Raw genomic sequence first — 12,433 nt, 5'->3', positions numbered from 1 at the left:
CTGAGCAGAGAGCCCAATGCGGGGCTTGATCCCAGGACTCTGGGATCATGCCCTGAGCTGAAGGCAAAGGCTTTAACCCACTGAGCCCACCCAGGCACCCCTCCAAAAAGGCTTTTAAACAGCTTATGTTAATGTGTGGGAAGAAGATTTTCTGGGAGGGTTAGTACAGACTCGTGACTGAGTGAAGAGCCTTTTCACCTTATTTGATTGTGATCATTCTTATATGAGATCTGAGGCTAGTTAACCCTTCTTCTAATTTATAAATCAGTTGGAAGGAGTACTAGATGTGATTTACAAGGTGTTGTACAAAGGTAGTCTGTCTTCAAGAATCCTTATATATTTGGGCATCTGTCCATCTCTAGTAAAGACAAACTAATATTGTTTTAAAGTTCTTGAGGTTGCCCTCAGAGACAAAAATGCAGGTGAGAAAGCTCAGCGCTTGAATTTGGGAGTGAAGTCCTTAGATTTTTTGAACTAGGAAGGACCTTGCATGGAACATAACCTCTGAATTTGATAGATAAAGAAATTGAGAACCAAAGAGGTGGTATCCATGTTTAATATCGTCGATCTCATACTAGTTCAACCATGAATTGCTATGATAAATGAGCAATAATCTTGATTTTATTCCATTGGATGTGATGTGACTTGAGGAAGTCAGCACTCCTGTGCCCATCTCAGATTCCCGTTTATTTACTCATTACACAGATACTCATAGTGTTGAGTGACATCAGGCAGCGTGGCAGATGTGGGGAAGGCAACAGTGAGCAGGCCAGAACCTCGAGCATAGCAGGAGGGGGACCAAAGAGTGTGGTGGGTGCCACGGGAGGGAAGCTCAGGGCCCAATGGGGCCCCGGGAAGGAGTTTAATCCAGTGGGGGCATGGGGAAGGTGGCCTCTGGCTTGGCCCTGAAAGGCAGGAACAATCAACATATGGGAAGCACCAAGAGCTGGAGAAAGTGTGACCTTCCAAGGAACTTCAGGACACCGGGGAGGCCACTCGGGGCTGGTGTAGAAAGCAGGGGCCAGAACACAGAGGATCTTGAAAATCACAGTAAGGTGACTCTCGGTGGACACCAGCAGAGAAAGGACATTATCAAATTCAACTGGTGCAGCACAGAGATTCAATTCAAGAGGGAAAAGGCAGAGGCAAGTAGAGTGGTTGGAAGACGAGCACAGAGGCAGGAGATGAAGGCAGCCCCAGGGAAATGGCAGTGCAGGTGACAAAGGGAGAGGATTCTCAATCTGTTTAGGACAGAGGCTAGGTAGTATTGAGAGATTACTTGGATTTGGGGAGGAAAATAGAAAGTGCTTAAGGGTAACACCCAGGTTTTGCTCCAGCACTTGGGCAAGTGGATAGTACCCGCAGGCTGAGACCGCCTGAGTTCCTGGAGCCCGAGAGATTGCAGGTGGAGATGCGGGAGAGGAGTGGGATGAAAGGCTTGGTCCTCTGCAGAGAAGTCCAGGCTGGAGAAAGGGTGACTACAGCTCAGGTACAGGTGCTTGTCAAGGTTCTGGGGCAGGTGGGCTCACGCAGACCGCTGAGGAATTCCCGGAGGCAACAAGGAAGCCCCTGGCTGGTGGTTTGCATTTGCACAGTGTTAGCACAAGACCCCCGATAGACATGCGGGTGCCCGCCAGCTAGGGCTTCCTAGAAAAGGGTAGTCGGTAAGAACCAAAAGAAGTCGTTCTAGTTTTGACTCAGCTGCCAAAGAGCTATGTGACCTTGAGTTAAGTCAGCACTCAGGCTTTCTTTCTCTTTCCCTTATCATCCCTATCCATTTAAGAAATAGGTACATGGGTCTAGTTATGCATATGTAGATAGATGTCCATTCAGAATTTTCCTAGTCATCTGTCCTAGAGTCTTCCAAACAAGGGATTACTCCTTTTTCTGGACAAGCTTATACCTTGATTTTTTTTTTTTTAATTAAAATCATAAGAACATGGAAAATGTAGGAGGTAGCAGCCAGTCAAAAGATTTCACTGGCCTTTTACTCCCTTGCAAATAAAATGCTAAGCAGTATTGGGTGTTTCTGGCCCTGCTGCAGCCCTCTGGCAACATCTTTGATGAAACTCCCTCTGACATGTCAGAGGGAGTTTCAGCAGGGGGCAAGTAGGCAGAGAGGAGTCCTACTGATCAGTCATAACCAAACTCTGAGGAGCAAGTGAGCAATTCTTCCAAAGGAGGCGGGTGTTCTGACCCCAGCCTGAGGAGAAGGCCCTCGCAGACAGTAGCCCTTAAGCCTACTCCTAAGCAAAGCCAGCCAGCATGATCTCGAAAACACCGAGAGATGTTGTAGATGCTCTGTTTTCTCCTCTTCCACTATCGTGTATCTTCTAGGAATGGGGGCCTAGATCTGGGAATGACTTTTTCAGGATTCCAGTCAGAAGTCAGAATCTATTAATCCTATCTGCTTTCCATGAGACGAGAGAATCATCCCGATAACTCCAGAGGCTCTCAAACCAGTGGGGAATCTTTCCGGAGGAGCTACAACATTGTGTCAGTGTAATAATAAACCATTAAAATGAAAATAATTCAAAAAAGTAAAAATCAGCCACGGATCTGTTGCACATTTGCTCAGTTCAGGATTACCTTCGGCTCCTATGGCTCTGAAATCTGCCCACCACAGGCGTGGACCATGGAGACCTTCGTGAATGGCCTGGCCCCCAGTGTGCATCCACCCACCAGCGTGCTAACCTTCCAATATAGCAGCCTGCACCCCTACACAATCACATCCCTCTAGCAAGTATATTCAGCCCTTGCCTCCTGGAGCAAATGTGGAAGTCTAGGTCCTCCGATGAGCCAAAGTAACCAAAACACCCCAGAAGAGTGGAAATAGATCTCCATTTAACATCCCTGCTGGAGATAACTGTTCTCCCATGGGAAAGACTCATAACTCTTCTGAGCCCCATGGGGACACAGACTGTGTAAGTGTGAAGCGCAGGGACTTGAGTCGCCCTCGTTGGTAGGACACGCTGACCACTCAGATCCCAGAGCTGCCATTTCCTTGCCACATGAGCTTAGACAAGTTGCTAAGTCTCCCCACAACTCCCCATGCAACCTCGGGGACATGGGCAGAGTAGCTCCCCATCTCTCAGGGTCCTGTGACGATTCAAAGCTAGTCAAGGAGTTAGGGCAGTGCCAGCATGTGGTAAGAGCTCGGTGAATGTTGGAGAGGAAAATACCTCCCTGGAAAGGTCATGGTGAGGCTAGAGTAACAGTGCCTTACACAGAATAGGACTTCATAAGGATCTTCCAGCTGCCTTTCCTCCCCTCTCTGCTTCTCTTCTACCTTTGACCCAGACTATATGGAAAGAAGGACCTCAGGGGATGGCGAGGGGTCCAAACCCCATGGAAACCCAAGAGAGAATGGATGTTAAAATATGTGTAAATAGATGAGCTCCAGCAGTTAATAGGAATTTTTCTTCTTTTCTGAGGCAAAAAGCCATCTTCATAAAATAATTATGCTCAAGCTGCCATGCCCGTGAGGATTCATTTCTTCCTTTTCCTTCTAATGAAATTTAATTTAATGCACATTACCTGTAGCTCAACTATTTATAATGATTTGAATAAAAATGAATGCAGATACTTTTCCTTTTAGAAAGGTGAGCCACCTTGGGGATTTATAAGAAAAGCAGCTTTGTGTTTTCCTCCGTACATCATTTGTTTAAGAAACACAAATATTTGCCTGGACTCCATTCAGTTCATCTGTGTTAATGTTTTATGTGAAGTCAGCTCCAGACAGATCCAAGTCAAATCAAAGGGGAAATGTCAAAAAAAAAAAAAAAAAAAAGGGTGGGGGGCAGAATGCCAAGGTAGTCACAAAGGCAGAGTTGCTGTAGAAAGAAATCGCTCTTGCTATGAGGATTCTCCTCATAAGGTGGGGAGTTCCTACCCCGCCACCCCACATGGGGTCCTCACTCTGTCCCAGGCACCATCTTAACTCCCGTCTAAATTCACAACAACCCCATGAGACAGATGAACACATTCCCGTTGTAGGAAGGAGGACTGTGACTGTTTAGTCACAGGTTACGTCACCAGAATGGGGCTTGAACCCAGGCAGTGTGGGTGCAGAGCCCTGAGCTCCCGGAAAGAGCCCTTGAGCTGTCACAGTCACACGCAGTGCCAAGAATTCCTGTGTATTAACTTGTTTAATCCTCACAGTGCTTTCCATTGTTCCAAAGTGGCATGGATGAAATACCAAGACACATTTTTTCATCACTGACTAGAGCCAAAATGCAACCGTTTGTTTCTACAGAGTTAACAGTAACTAACTTAAAAGTGGACAGAAAAAAAGCAAAGCCTTTTCTAGGGCATTCTCAGCTCTTATAAATAATGTGTTTATTAATATGTATTTATCTAATATTTGTGGTCTGTTCATTTGTTGATACACTTCCTAGTCACCTGTATCACCACGACTCTGGAAGGAGAGCAGAGAGCAATTCTAGAGATCTACCTTTTCTGTCTCTGTACTTTTTGAAGACACTGGCCATTCTTCCGTCAACCTTATTACCTTCATTTTTAAAGCTGAGAATGTGGGATCGTGGAGAAAGGAAGTCAATTTTCTCAGCTTCACGAAATAAGTAGTGTTATAGAAATCCCATGAGAACAGGTACCCACAAAACACGTACTCGTTTGTGGGAGAGAAGGACCAGATGGTGCGGAGAGTTTCAGCTCCAGGTCTCAGACAAGCCTGGTCTGCTACTTCTCTTTCTTTTTTGTATCCCAAATCAGGTTTAACATTTCTACACCTGCTTTCCGAGGCTGCATGAAAAATCTGAAGAAAACCACTGGTGTTGTTAGGTTGAATGACACTGTGGGAGTCACCAAAAAATGCTCGGAAGACTGGAAGGTAAGAATTCAAAACCTTGCAGGGCAGCGCGGCTCCCCAGCCAGCCCGTCTTGTACTCATTTACAGCCCTGTATTCATTTACAGACCAACTTTTGAGTTTTTGTGGTAGCACACAGTATTATGGTGAACTGATTCATTTCTATGTCCCCCATGTTTGCAAGACATAGAACCCCTCTGGTCTGCATATTACCTTTGTAGGAAAGAAGAAATACCAACTTCACACACAAAACTCATGCAGAAAAGCAAACTGTGTTTCTTTCTAAGGCAACGGAAACCACATTAGATAGGTCGGGTGAAGTGATATAGGATAAGATCCTGAATGTCAGCCATCAAACCATTCCAATGCCAGTAATTTATTCCACATTTGCATTTCAGCTCGTGCGATCTGCCTCATTCTCCAGGGGTGGACAGTTGAGGTTCACCAATGTGGACCTCCCTTTGCCCAACGAATTCCAGGCCTCCTTTGGGTTTCAGACCTTTCAACCCAGTGGCATGTTACTTAATCTCCAGGCACAGGTATGAAGTATTGTATGAATACTGACTAAGATTTAAACCTGAATCAAGTTTGATGTCAAAAATGATAGAGAGATTTTGAAGGTAAACTAGTTGGGTATTTCATCCATCATCACACGGTAAATGACATTGCCTGTTTCAACCATGGAGGTTACTCCTCATTGTGGGGCAAGTCCTAAAAGAAATAAGGCCAAGAAAGTACATTCGAGTTTACAGAGTTGAATTTGTATGTATTCATGGACTCGTTTTCATTCTTCCTGGGTTTATTTCATGAGTTAAGGTGAATTATAACTGTTAAAAGTAATAATGGAGCCTGAAGTTTTTGATAGAAGAAAAAAATCCAAATGCCTCCCCACTATTCCTTTTTGATTCCACAGAAGATAGCTCTTCAGATTCCTTTCTTGCAGCAGTAGCTGGTTGGTCAATATTTACGTCTGGGGAATGAGAGAAGATAGGGTCCTTGGCTCTTTGTTCATGTACAACAGAGCGACAAGATGGTACCCTTACAGCTTCATAGGATTTCCCTTGTGCCGTTATGTAGGTGTAAGTGTTAACTAATGTTTAGAAATCCCCTTGTGGAATGAAGCAGATTTTAGCGTAGAAGTAGAACATTGACATTCTTGGCTTTATTTCTTTAGGATTGTCTGCACAACAAACATTAGTATTTGTCAGAAGGAAGAATGGTAGCGGATTCTGTGGTGATGTCATATTAGAAGTCCTCATGTCTCTTGATATATATTTGCTCATCAGCCTTTAGAGATTTTTTTAATTAATTATTTTTATTAACATATAATGTATTATTTGCCCCAGGGGTACAGGTCTGTGAATCATCAGGCTTACATACTTCCCAGCACTTACCATAGCACATACCCTCCCCCGTGTCCATAACCCAACCACCCTCTCCCTACCCTCTCCCCCACCAGCAACCCTCAGTTTATTTTGTGAGATGAAGAATCTCTTATGGTTTGTCTCCCTCCCGATCCCAACTTGTTTCATTTTTTTCTGTCTCTACCCTCCAAGCCCCCCATTCTGCTAGAGATTTTTTTTTTTTTTAAACTACCCCCTGAGGAAGCACGTGCCAGCACTTTGACTGCAAGAGTGCCCTTCCTATCAAAGTAGGGTGTTTCAACCTAGCTCTTTTGACGTCTAGTGCTTGTTTCCCCTGCCAAGGGTAGGGACTCGGAGTACACAATATACAAAATGGTCAAAGGCTGGCAGAAGAGTTGACTTAGCAAAAGAGGGGATCATTCCTCGACAATGGAGGGATCCTAGAGATAACCCAGCAACACTGCCTGCAACTCCTAGTGGGTGAGCTAAGGCATACATATAAACTGGCATTTATCCAGTTCATAATGAAAATTACCAACTGAAAAAAATAAAAATAAAACTGACAGTGGTGCCAACCACACACGGTAAAATTGTTCTATTTTTTTTTTTTTTAAGATTTCTTTATTTGAGAGAGGGAGAGGAGCAGAAGAAGAAAAAGAGAGAGAGAGAATCCCCAAGAAGGCTCACTGCTGAGTGCAAAGCCCAGTGTGGGGTGTGATCCCAGGACCTTGAGATCGTGACATGAGCTGAAATCAAGAGTCGTATCTGTGATATTTAACCCACTGAGCCATTCAGCGACCCCATAAAAATTGTTTGGGATTAAAAGCTCACTGAATGATGACATCTTGTTGAAAACTGGAAAAATTGTACTCGATAGAAAAAATATCAACAAAATTAAAATGACAACTGCAAAAACAACACATATTTTTTTATTAAGAGTTGACAGAACCAAATCATCATGCCAAAATTTCAATCTGTAGAGTCTGACATTAGAAAATTGAACTTCCTAGAAATTATGACCAGAAAATTAAAAATTCATAATAACTAAAGAGAAGATATCATTGCTATAATCATATATTTTAAGAAAAGGATGAATCAAGTCTTCATCTCAAAATTGATTCAGAAAAGAATTGATCCTAATGAAAATAACTTCAGAAAAAAAAACAAAAACAAAAACGAAACCAAAAAAACTGTTTTGTATCATTGATGGAGAAGTTAAATTGGAAAAAGAAAAAAGAAAAAAAGGGTGAGGGAGCCTGGGTGGCTCAGTCAGTTGAGTGTTTGCCTTTAGCTCAGGTCATGATCCCAGGGTCCTAGGATCGAGCCCTGCATTGGACTCCCTGCTCAGTGGGGAGCCTGCTTCTCCCTCTTCCTCTGTCTACTGCTCTGCCTCCTTGTGCTTTCTTTCTCTATCAAATAAATAAAATCCTTAAAAAAAATTAGTTTATGGACGTAGGTCCATAAGAGGCTTTTGACAGATTCATCAGTATTGAAATAATCTGCATAAGACTTTTATTTTCATAAACACAGAGTCAGAATATTCCAAAATAATCTTTAAACTGAAATAGTGAAGTCAAAACATTTGGGTCAAAACATCCTGACTGTCTTATCCATAGTGTTGACCATAACTTCAGTATTGATATCACCATAATCTTTCAGTGGAAATTAATGACATTGACAGGTATATTCTATGATGGTTTCAGACGCGGAGCCTGCAGATCTCCCTGGAAGAAGGTCACATTGAACTCAACACCAGGGATAGCAGCAGACCAATTTTTAAAACTCCACAGACATACACGGATGGTTCACTGCATTACGTATCTGTGATAAGTGACCACTCTGGGTGAGTGCTACAGCACTTTTGCCAGATTCCTAAGACTTTTATTTAGTTTGATGGAATTTTCTAGTATCTTTTTTGTGAAGTATGTGTCTTGATGCTAACACTATACTACCAGTAAGTCTTAGCCTTCTTCCTGGTTCTCTATCAATGTCCTTATTTAAAAAGTGCATGGATGGGGCGCCTGGGTGGCTCAGTGGGTTAAGCCGCTGCCTTCGGCTCAGGTCATGATCTCAGAGTCCTGGGATTGAGTCCCGCATCGAGCTCTCTGCTCAGCAGAGAGCCTGCTTCCCCCTCTCTCTCTCTGCCTGCCTCTCCATCTACTTGTGATTTCTCTCTGTCAAATAAATAAATAAAATCTTTAAAAAAAAAAAAAAGTGCATGGATAAAAATCCATCAGCCAAAAGGGGGTTGGATCAACAAACTGTGGTCTATTCAGATGGTGGGAATGAAACTGAATAATGAGCACAGAAGACCTCCAACTGTATGATGTGCGTGAATGTGGCAGCATCCTGCTGAGTCAAAGAGGTTGCACATAGAAGAATTCATCTCCTGTGATTTCATTGATATAAAATTTAAAAACAGGCAAAGTTAATTTCTTTTATCAGAATTCAGGATTCGGGGGTTATACCCTCTGACGGGGAAAAGGGAGCACATGGCTGGGTTCCTGAGTGCTGGTCGCTTCTGCTTCTTTGGCTGGGCGCTGGTGTCACTGGTGTAGTCACATGGCAAAAACTCCACTGAGCACACAGGATATGTGCACTTTCTGTATGTATAGAATAATAAAAATGTAATTTAAAAAAGAAATACATGAAAAACAATTTCAGTGCTCTTTAAAAATAAACCTCATTGAACAAGTTATTTTAGGTTAAAGATACAGAGTCTGAGTTGAAGACCCTAAGTCGGCGTTGGGGTGAGAAACTTTCCCTCCCTGCCATCCTCACTCTTGTTTTGCTTTCTTCCTCTTCCAGACTCCGGCTTCTCATTGACGACCAGACTCTGAAAAGCAACCAAAGGCTACAAGACTTGTCAGGTTCCCAGTATCCCCTGTATCTGGGCGGGAGTCACTTCGAGGGTTGTATCAGCAATGTTTTCATCCGGAGGTGCGTGCCCTTTACCGTGTGTGGCTGACGAGCATGACCTGACGAGCAGGAGGGCATCTCCTTGCTCTAGTAATGAAGTTGGGTTTCTCACCATGTGCTGCATGAGGCTCTCATGGCATCAACTTTCAAACACCTTCTTAGACAAGATACACACATTAGAAACAAACCACCTCCCATAAACTCCTGCCTGGGGCCCAGCCTCCCTTTGTAGGAGCAGCTTTGGCACAGAACATTAGAAAAGGTCTACTGAAAGTTACCTTTCAGAGTATGGCCCTGAATATTTTCCATACTGAAATTTTACTCCATTTTAATCAAGGTCATGCAGTTTGCTTTCATCAGCACTCCTCTGTTTTGGGGAGGCTGAGGACTTGCATGGGCCAGCACTGCTCGGAAACCAGACTGTGACTTTTCATAGAGAGAGGAGCCTGGTGCTTGCAGGCAAATGTTCAGCTGTTCTTGAAGGAAGGCCCAGGACTGATCAGGAACCTTGGCAACCTTTGGGGGCTCTTGGGGGCTCCTACTGTCCATCAAGGCTCAGACATGAGACAAGCAGGTTTATCTGTGAGACTCCCTTGCTCAAATGAAGTAAGCTCAACCCGTCTGCAAACTCACCTCTAAGGTTTCCTGATGCTCACCATCATCCTAGGTCATCAGTGCCGACTTTTCTCCTCTGTGCATAGTTCATTTTCACATTTCTAAATGACACCTGTTTCAAAGAACACACTATCATCCTCTGGCTTTGCCTCAGCCCTAACCGTTCAAGCCAATGAAATTTCTTAAGCCTTCACATGAGCAAGGCAAGGTGCTGGGAATTTTAGGGATTGCAGAAATGTTTCACAGCACATTGGCCTCCTCTCTGAGCCCGGGGTCTCCTCTAGATATAATGTGCAGGTAGGAAGTGAAAGTTTGCCTAAAGCCCAACAGTAAGAATGTGTGGCTTTGAAGCAAGCTCTATCTGCCAGGGTGTGGCTTTGAAGCAAGCTCTATCTGCCAGCGTATCTTCCTTGAGATTTCACAGTTGGACAGTGGTTTTCTTCTCCACCGTCGTTCCAGGCAATCAGAGAGTCCTGCGGTCCTGGACTTGACCAATAAAACTTTCAAGAGAGACGTGTCCCTGGGAGGCTGCAGTTTAAACCCACCGCCTTTCCTCCTGTTGCTTAGAGGTTCTACAAGGCTTAACAAATCCCACACTTTCAATATCAACCAGGTAAGGGTCCCCAACACTGGCTTTGCTTCTCCCCCCACCCCCCAAGGATTCTCAGAAGCAAATCCTGCCTCATGTGAGATGTTGGGGAAGGGGTGGGAGTGAAGCGAGGGGTATAAATCGCCTGATCCCTTGGTGGTGGGGGCCCCCAGGAAGTGGGATTGATGGGTCGATAATAGTTGGATTATACCAAAATGTAAAAAAAAAAAAAAAAAGGTTTCCTCTCTTTTACTTTGTACCTTGGTGAAAATTGGGCAATTTTTTGCTGACAGAACAAATTGAATCTGAAGTTTCTCAAGTCCTACAGAGGATGTCTTGCTCTTTTGACACTTCTGTTGTGTCTCCAGTGGTTACAATATATACAGGAGTCATGCCCCTTCCCTGCCCACAGACAGCCCTCCACCCTGCCTCTCGTGACATCTATGCACGCCCCCAGGCCTTATCAAGACCAGTGTGGTTTGACCTTGACTGCCCATTAGAAACAGCTGGGGGGCTTTTAAAAGCCTAAGGCTCAGGCTCAGTTTGCATCCCCCCCTACTCAATCAGGTCAGATGCTCTTGACGGGGGTGGGGGGGGGGGTGGCGCAAGTGGCAGGAGCTTGTAAAGCTTCCAGGTGATTCTAATGTACAGTGCTAAGAGAGTCTGGAAGGAGTACAATTTCTGATTTGAAGGAGCAGAAGCATCATAATGAATTGGACACAGGGTTAGGACTTAAAGAATTCCTTGCTGTGCCTGAGGTCAACAGTCTGACCTTCCCACGTCCGGAGGTTACAATTAAAACGATTAATGGGTAATGCTGAGTACCTCCTTTGTGCCAGCCATCGCGCTAAGCCCTTTAAGTGGCTTTTCTTACTAAATCTGCAAGTAACCTTGTGTGGGAAATAGTATTACTAAGCTTCTAAACTTCCGTATCACCATCCTAAAGTAATAGTAGCCAGGGAGTCTGTGACTAGCCACATGTTAACAGGAGAAAATGCTGCAGGGTAGAAAGGTAAGCAGTTGGCCCAGGTTCCCACAGATAGAAGGCGGGGTTGGAATTCAAAACCAGACAGCCCCCCTACCCCAGCCCATACCCTCTTAACATGAACACGCTTCTCTTCAACACACTTTTTACCATACCCCATCAGCCCCATGCCGCTCGCCTGCCAGTGTTTTCCCTGTGGCACAGTGACTTGGAAGAGTTGAACAGACAGCACATCGTCCGAAATGTTCTATGCTATTAAGAAGAAATACAGTTGGTAGAGGGGAGTCATTTTACTCTTAGGAGAAGAACATTTTTAGGATGGCTCTCAGGAATGAGATCATGTGTTCCCTCTTTTTACTGGAAGGCTGAAGGTTATGGAGAGACTGAATTAACCCAGAGATGGTGGAGATGGAGAGAAGGAAATGGATCCAAAGCTATTGAGAAGATAGAATGTACAGGACCTGGATAATAATTGAATGTGGGTGGCAAGGGAGAGGCAGGAGTTAATATCAATCCAAGGCATCTAGTCCGGCTTATTGGATGGTTGGAGGTGCTGTTCATGGAGATAGGAGAAGGACAAGTATTTGGAGGAAGAGACTGAGGGGAGTGTGTTTTATATTGAGTGACAGGAGCCCGCAGGACATCTCCAGGGAGAAAGCTGGCTGGGCCTGTCAGGTATCTCTGAGGGGGCCTCAGCAGATGGCGGGGGCGGGGGCTGGAACCCTCTGTGTGGGAGCTGCCAGCGAACACACTGTATCGAATTGTGCCCCTGTTCTGTGCAAGCCCCCAGATTAGGTGGAATAAGGCGTTAATTCTGCCTCTGAAAGCACTGACAGAACGAAAGCTAACAAGCAACAAAGCTTTGTGGTTAAGGACTAGACTTTGGGGTCAGACTTGCTGGGTTTGCATCAGGCTTTATCACTTACTAAGTGTGTGACCTTGGGTGATTATACAAACTCTCTGTGGGTCTATTTCCTGCAACATAATGAGGATATATAAAGTAATATCTCATAGTGGTGCTGTGAGAGTTAAACGGGGGGTAATAAACACAAACCATGTAGCAAAGTGTCTGGCACCCGGTGAGCATCAGCTGTGGTCATCATACACTGTAACAACCTAAGTGAAAGGCACAAAA

At 44.5% G+C, this 12,433-nt stretch overlaps 1 protein-coding gene across 3 annotated transcripts in view; it reads left to right on the top strand.

Annotated features, from left to right (window-relative positions):
- The window catches only part of LAMA3 (laminin subunit alpha 3), a 263,581-nt gene that overhangs the window by 233,482 nt on the left and 17,666 nt on the right, over positions 1–12,433 (top strand). For all 3 annotated transcript variants that reach the window (XM_059140351.1, XM_059140352.1, XM_059140353.1), the window contains 5 exons: positions 4,732–4,849; positions 5,225–5,365; positions 7,894–8,033; positions 8,999–9,130; positions 10,184–10,337. In XM_059140351.1, coding sequence (XP_058996334.1) covers positions 4,732–4,849; positions 5,225–5,365; positions 7,894–8,033; positions 8,999–9,130; positions 10,184–10,337 — 685 coding nt within the window. The remainder of the gene's footprint in view (positions 1–4,731; positions 4,850–5,224; positions 5,366–7,893; positions 8,034–8,998; positions 9,131–10,183; positions 10,338–12,433) is intronic.

Source organism: Mustela lutreola, chromosome 11 (genome assembly GCF_030435805.1).
Source record: "Mustela lutreola isolate mMusLut2 chromosome 11, mMusLut2.pri, whole genome shotgun sequence".
Classification (NCBI taxonomy): Eukaryota; Metazoa; Chordata; class Mammalia; order Carnivora; family Mustelidae; genus Mustela; species Mustela lutreola.
This window is presented reverse-complemented; position numbering and strand designations above follow the sequence as displayed.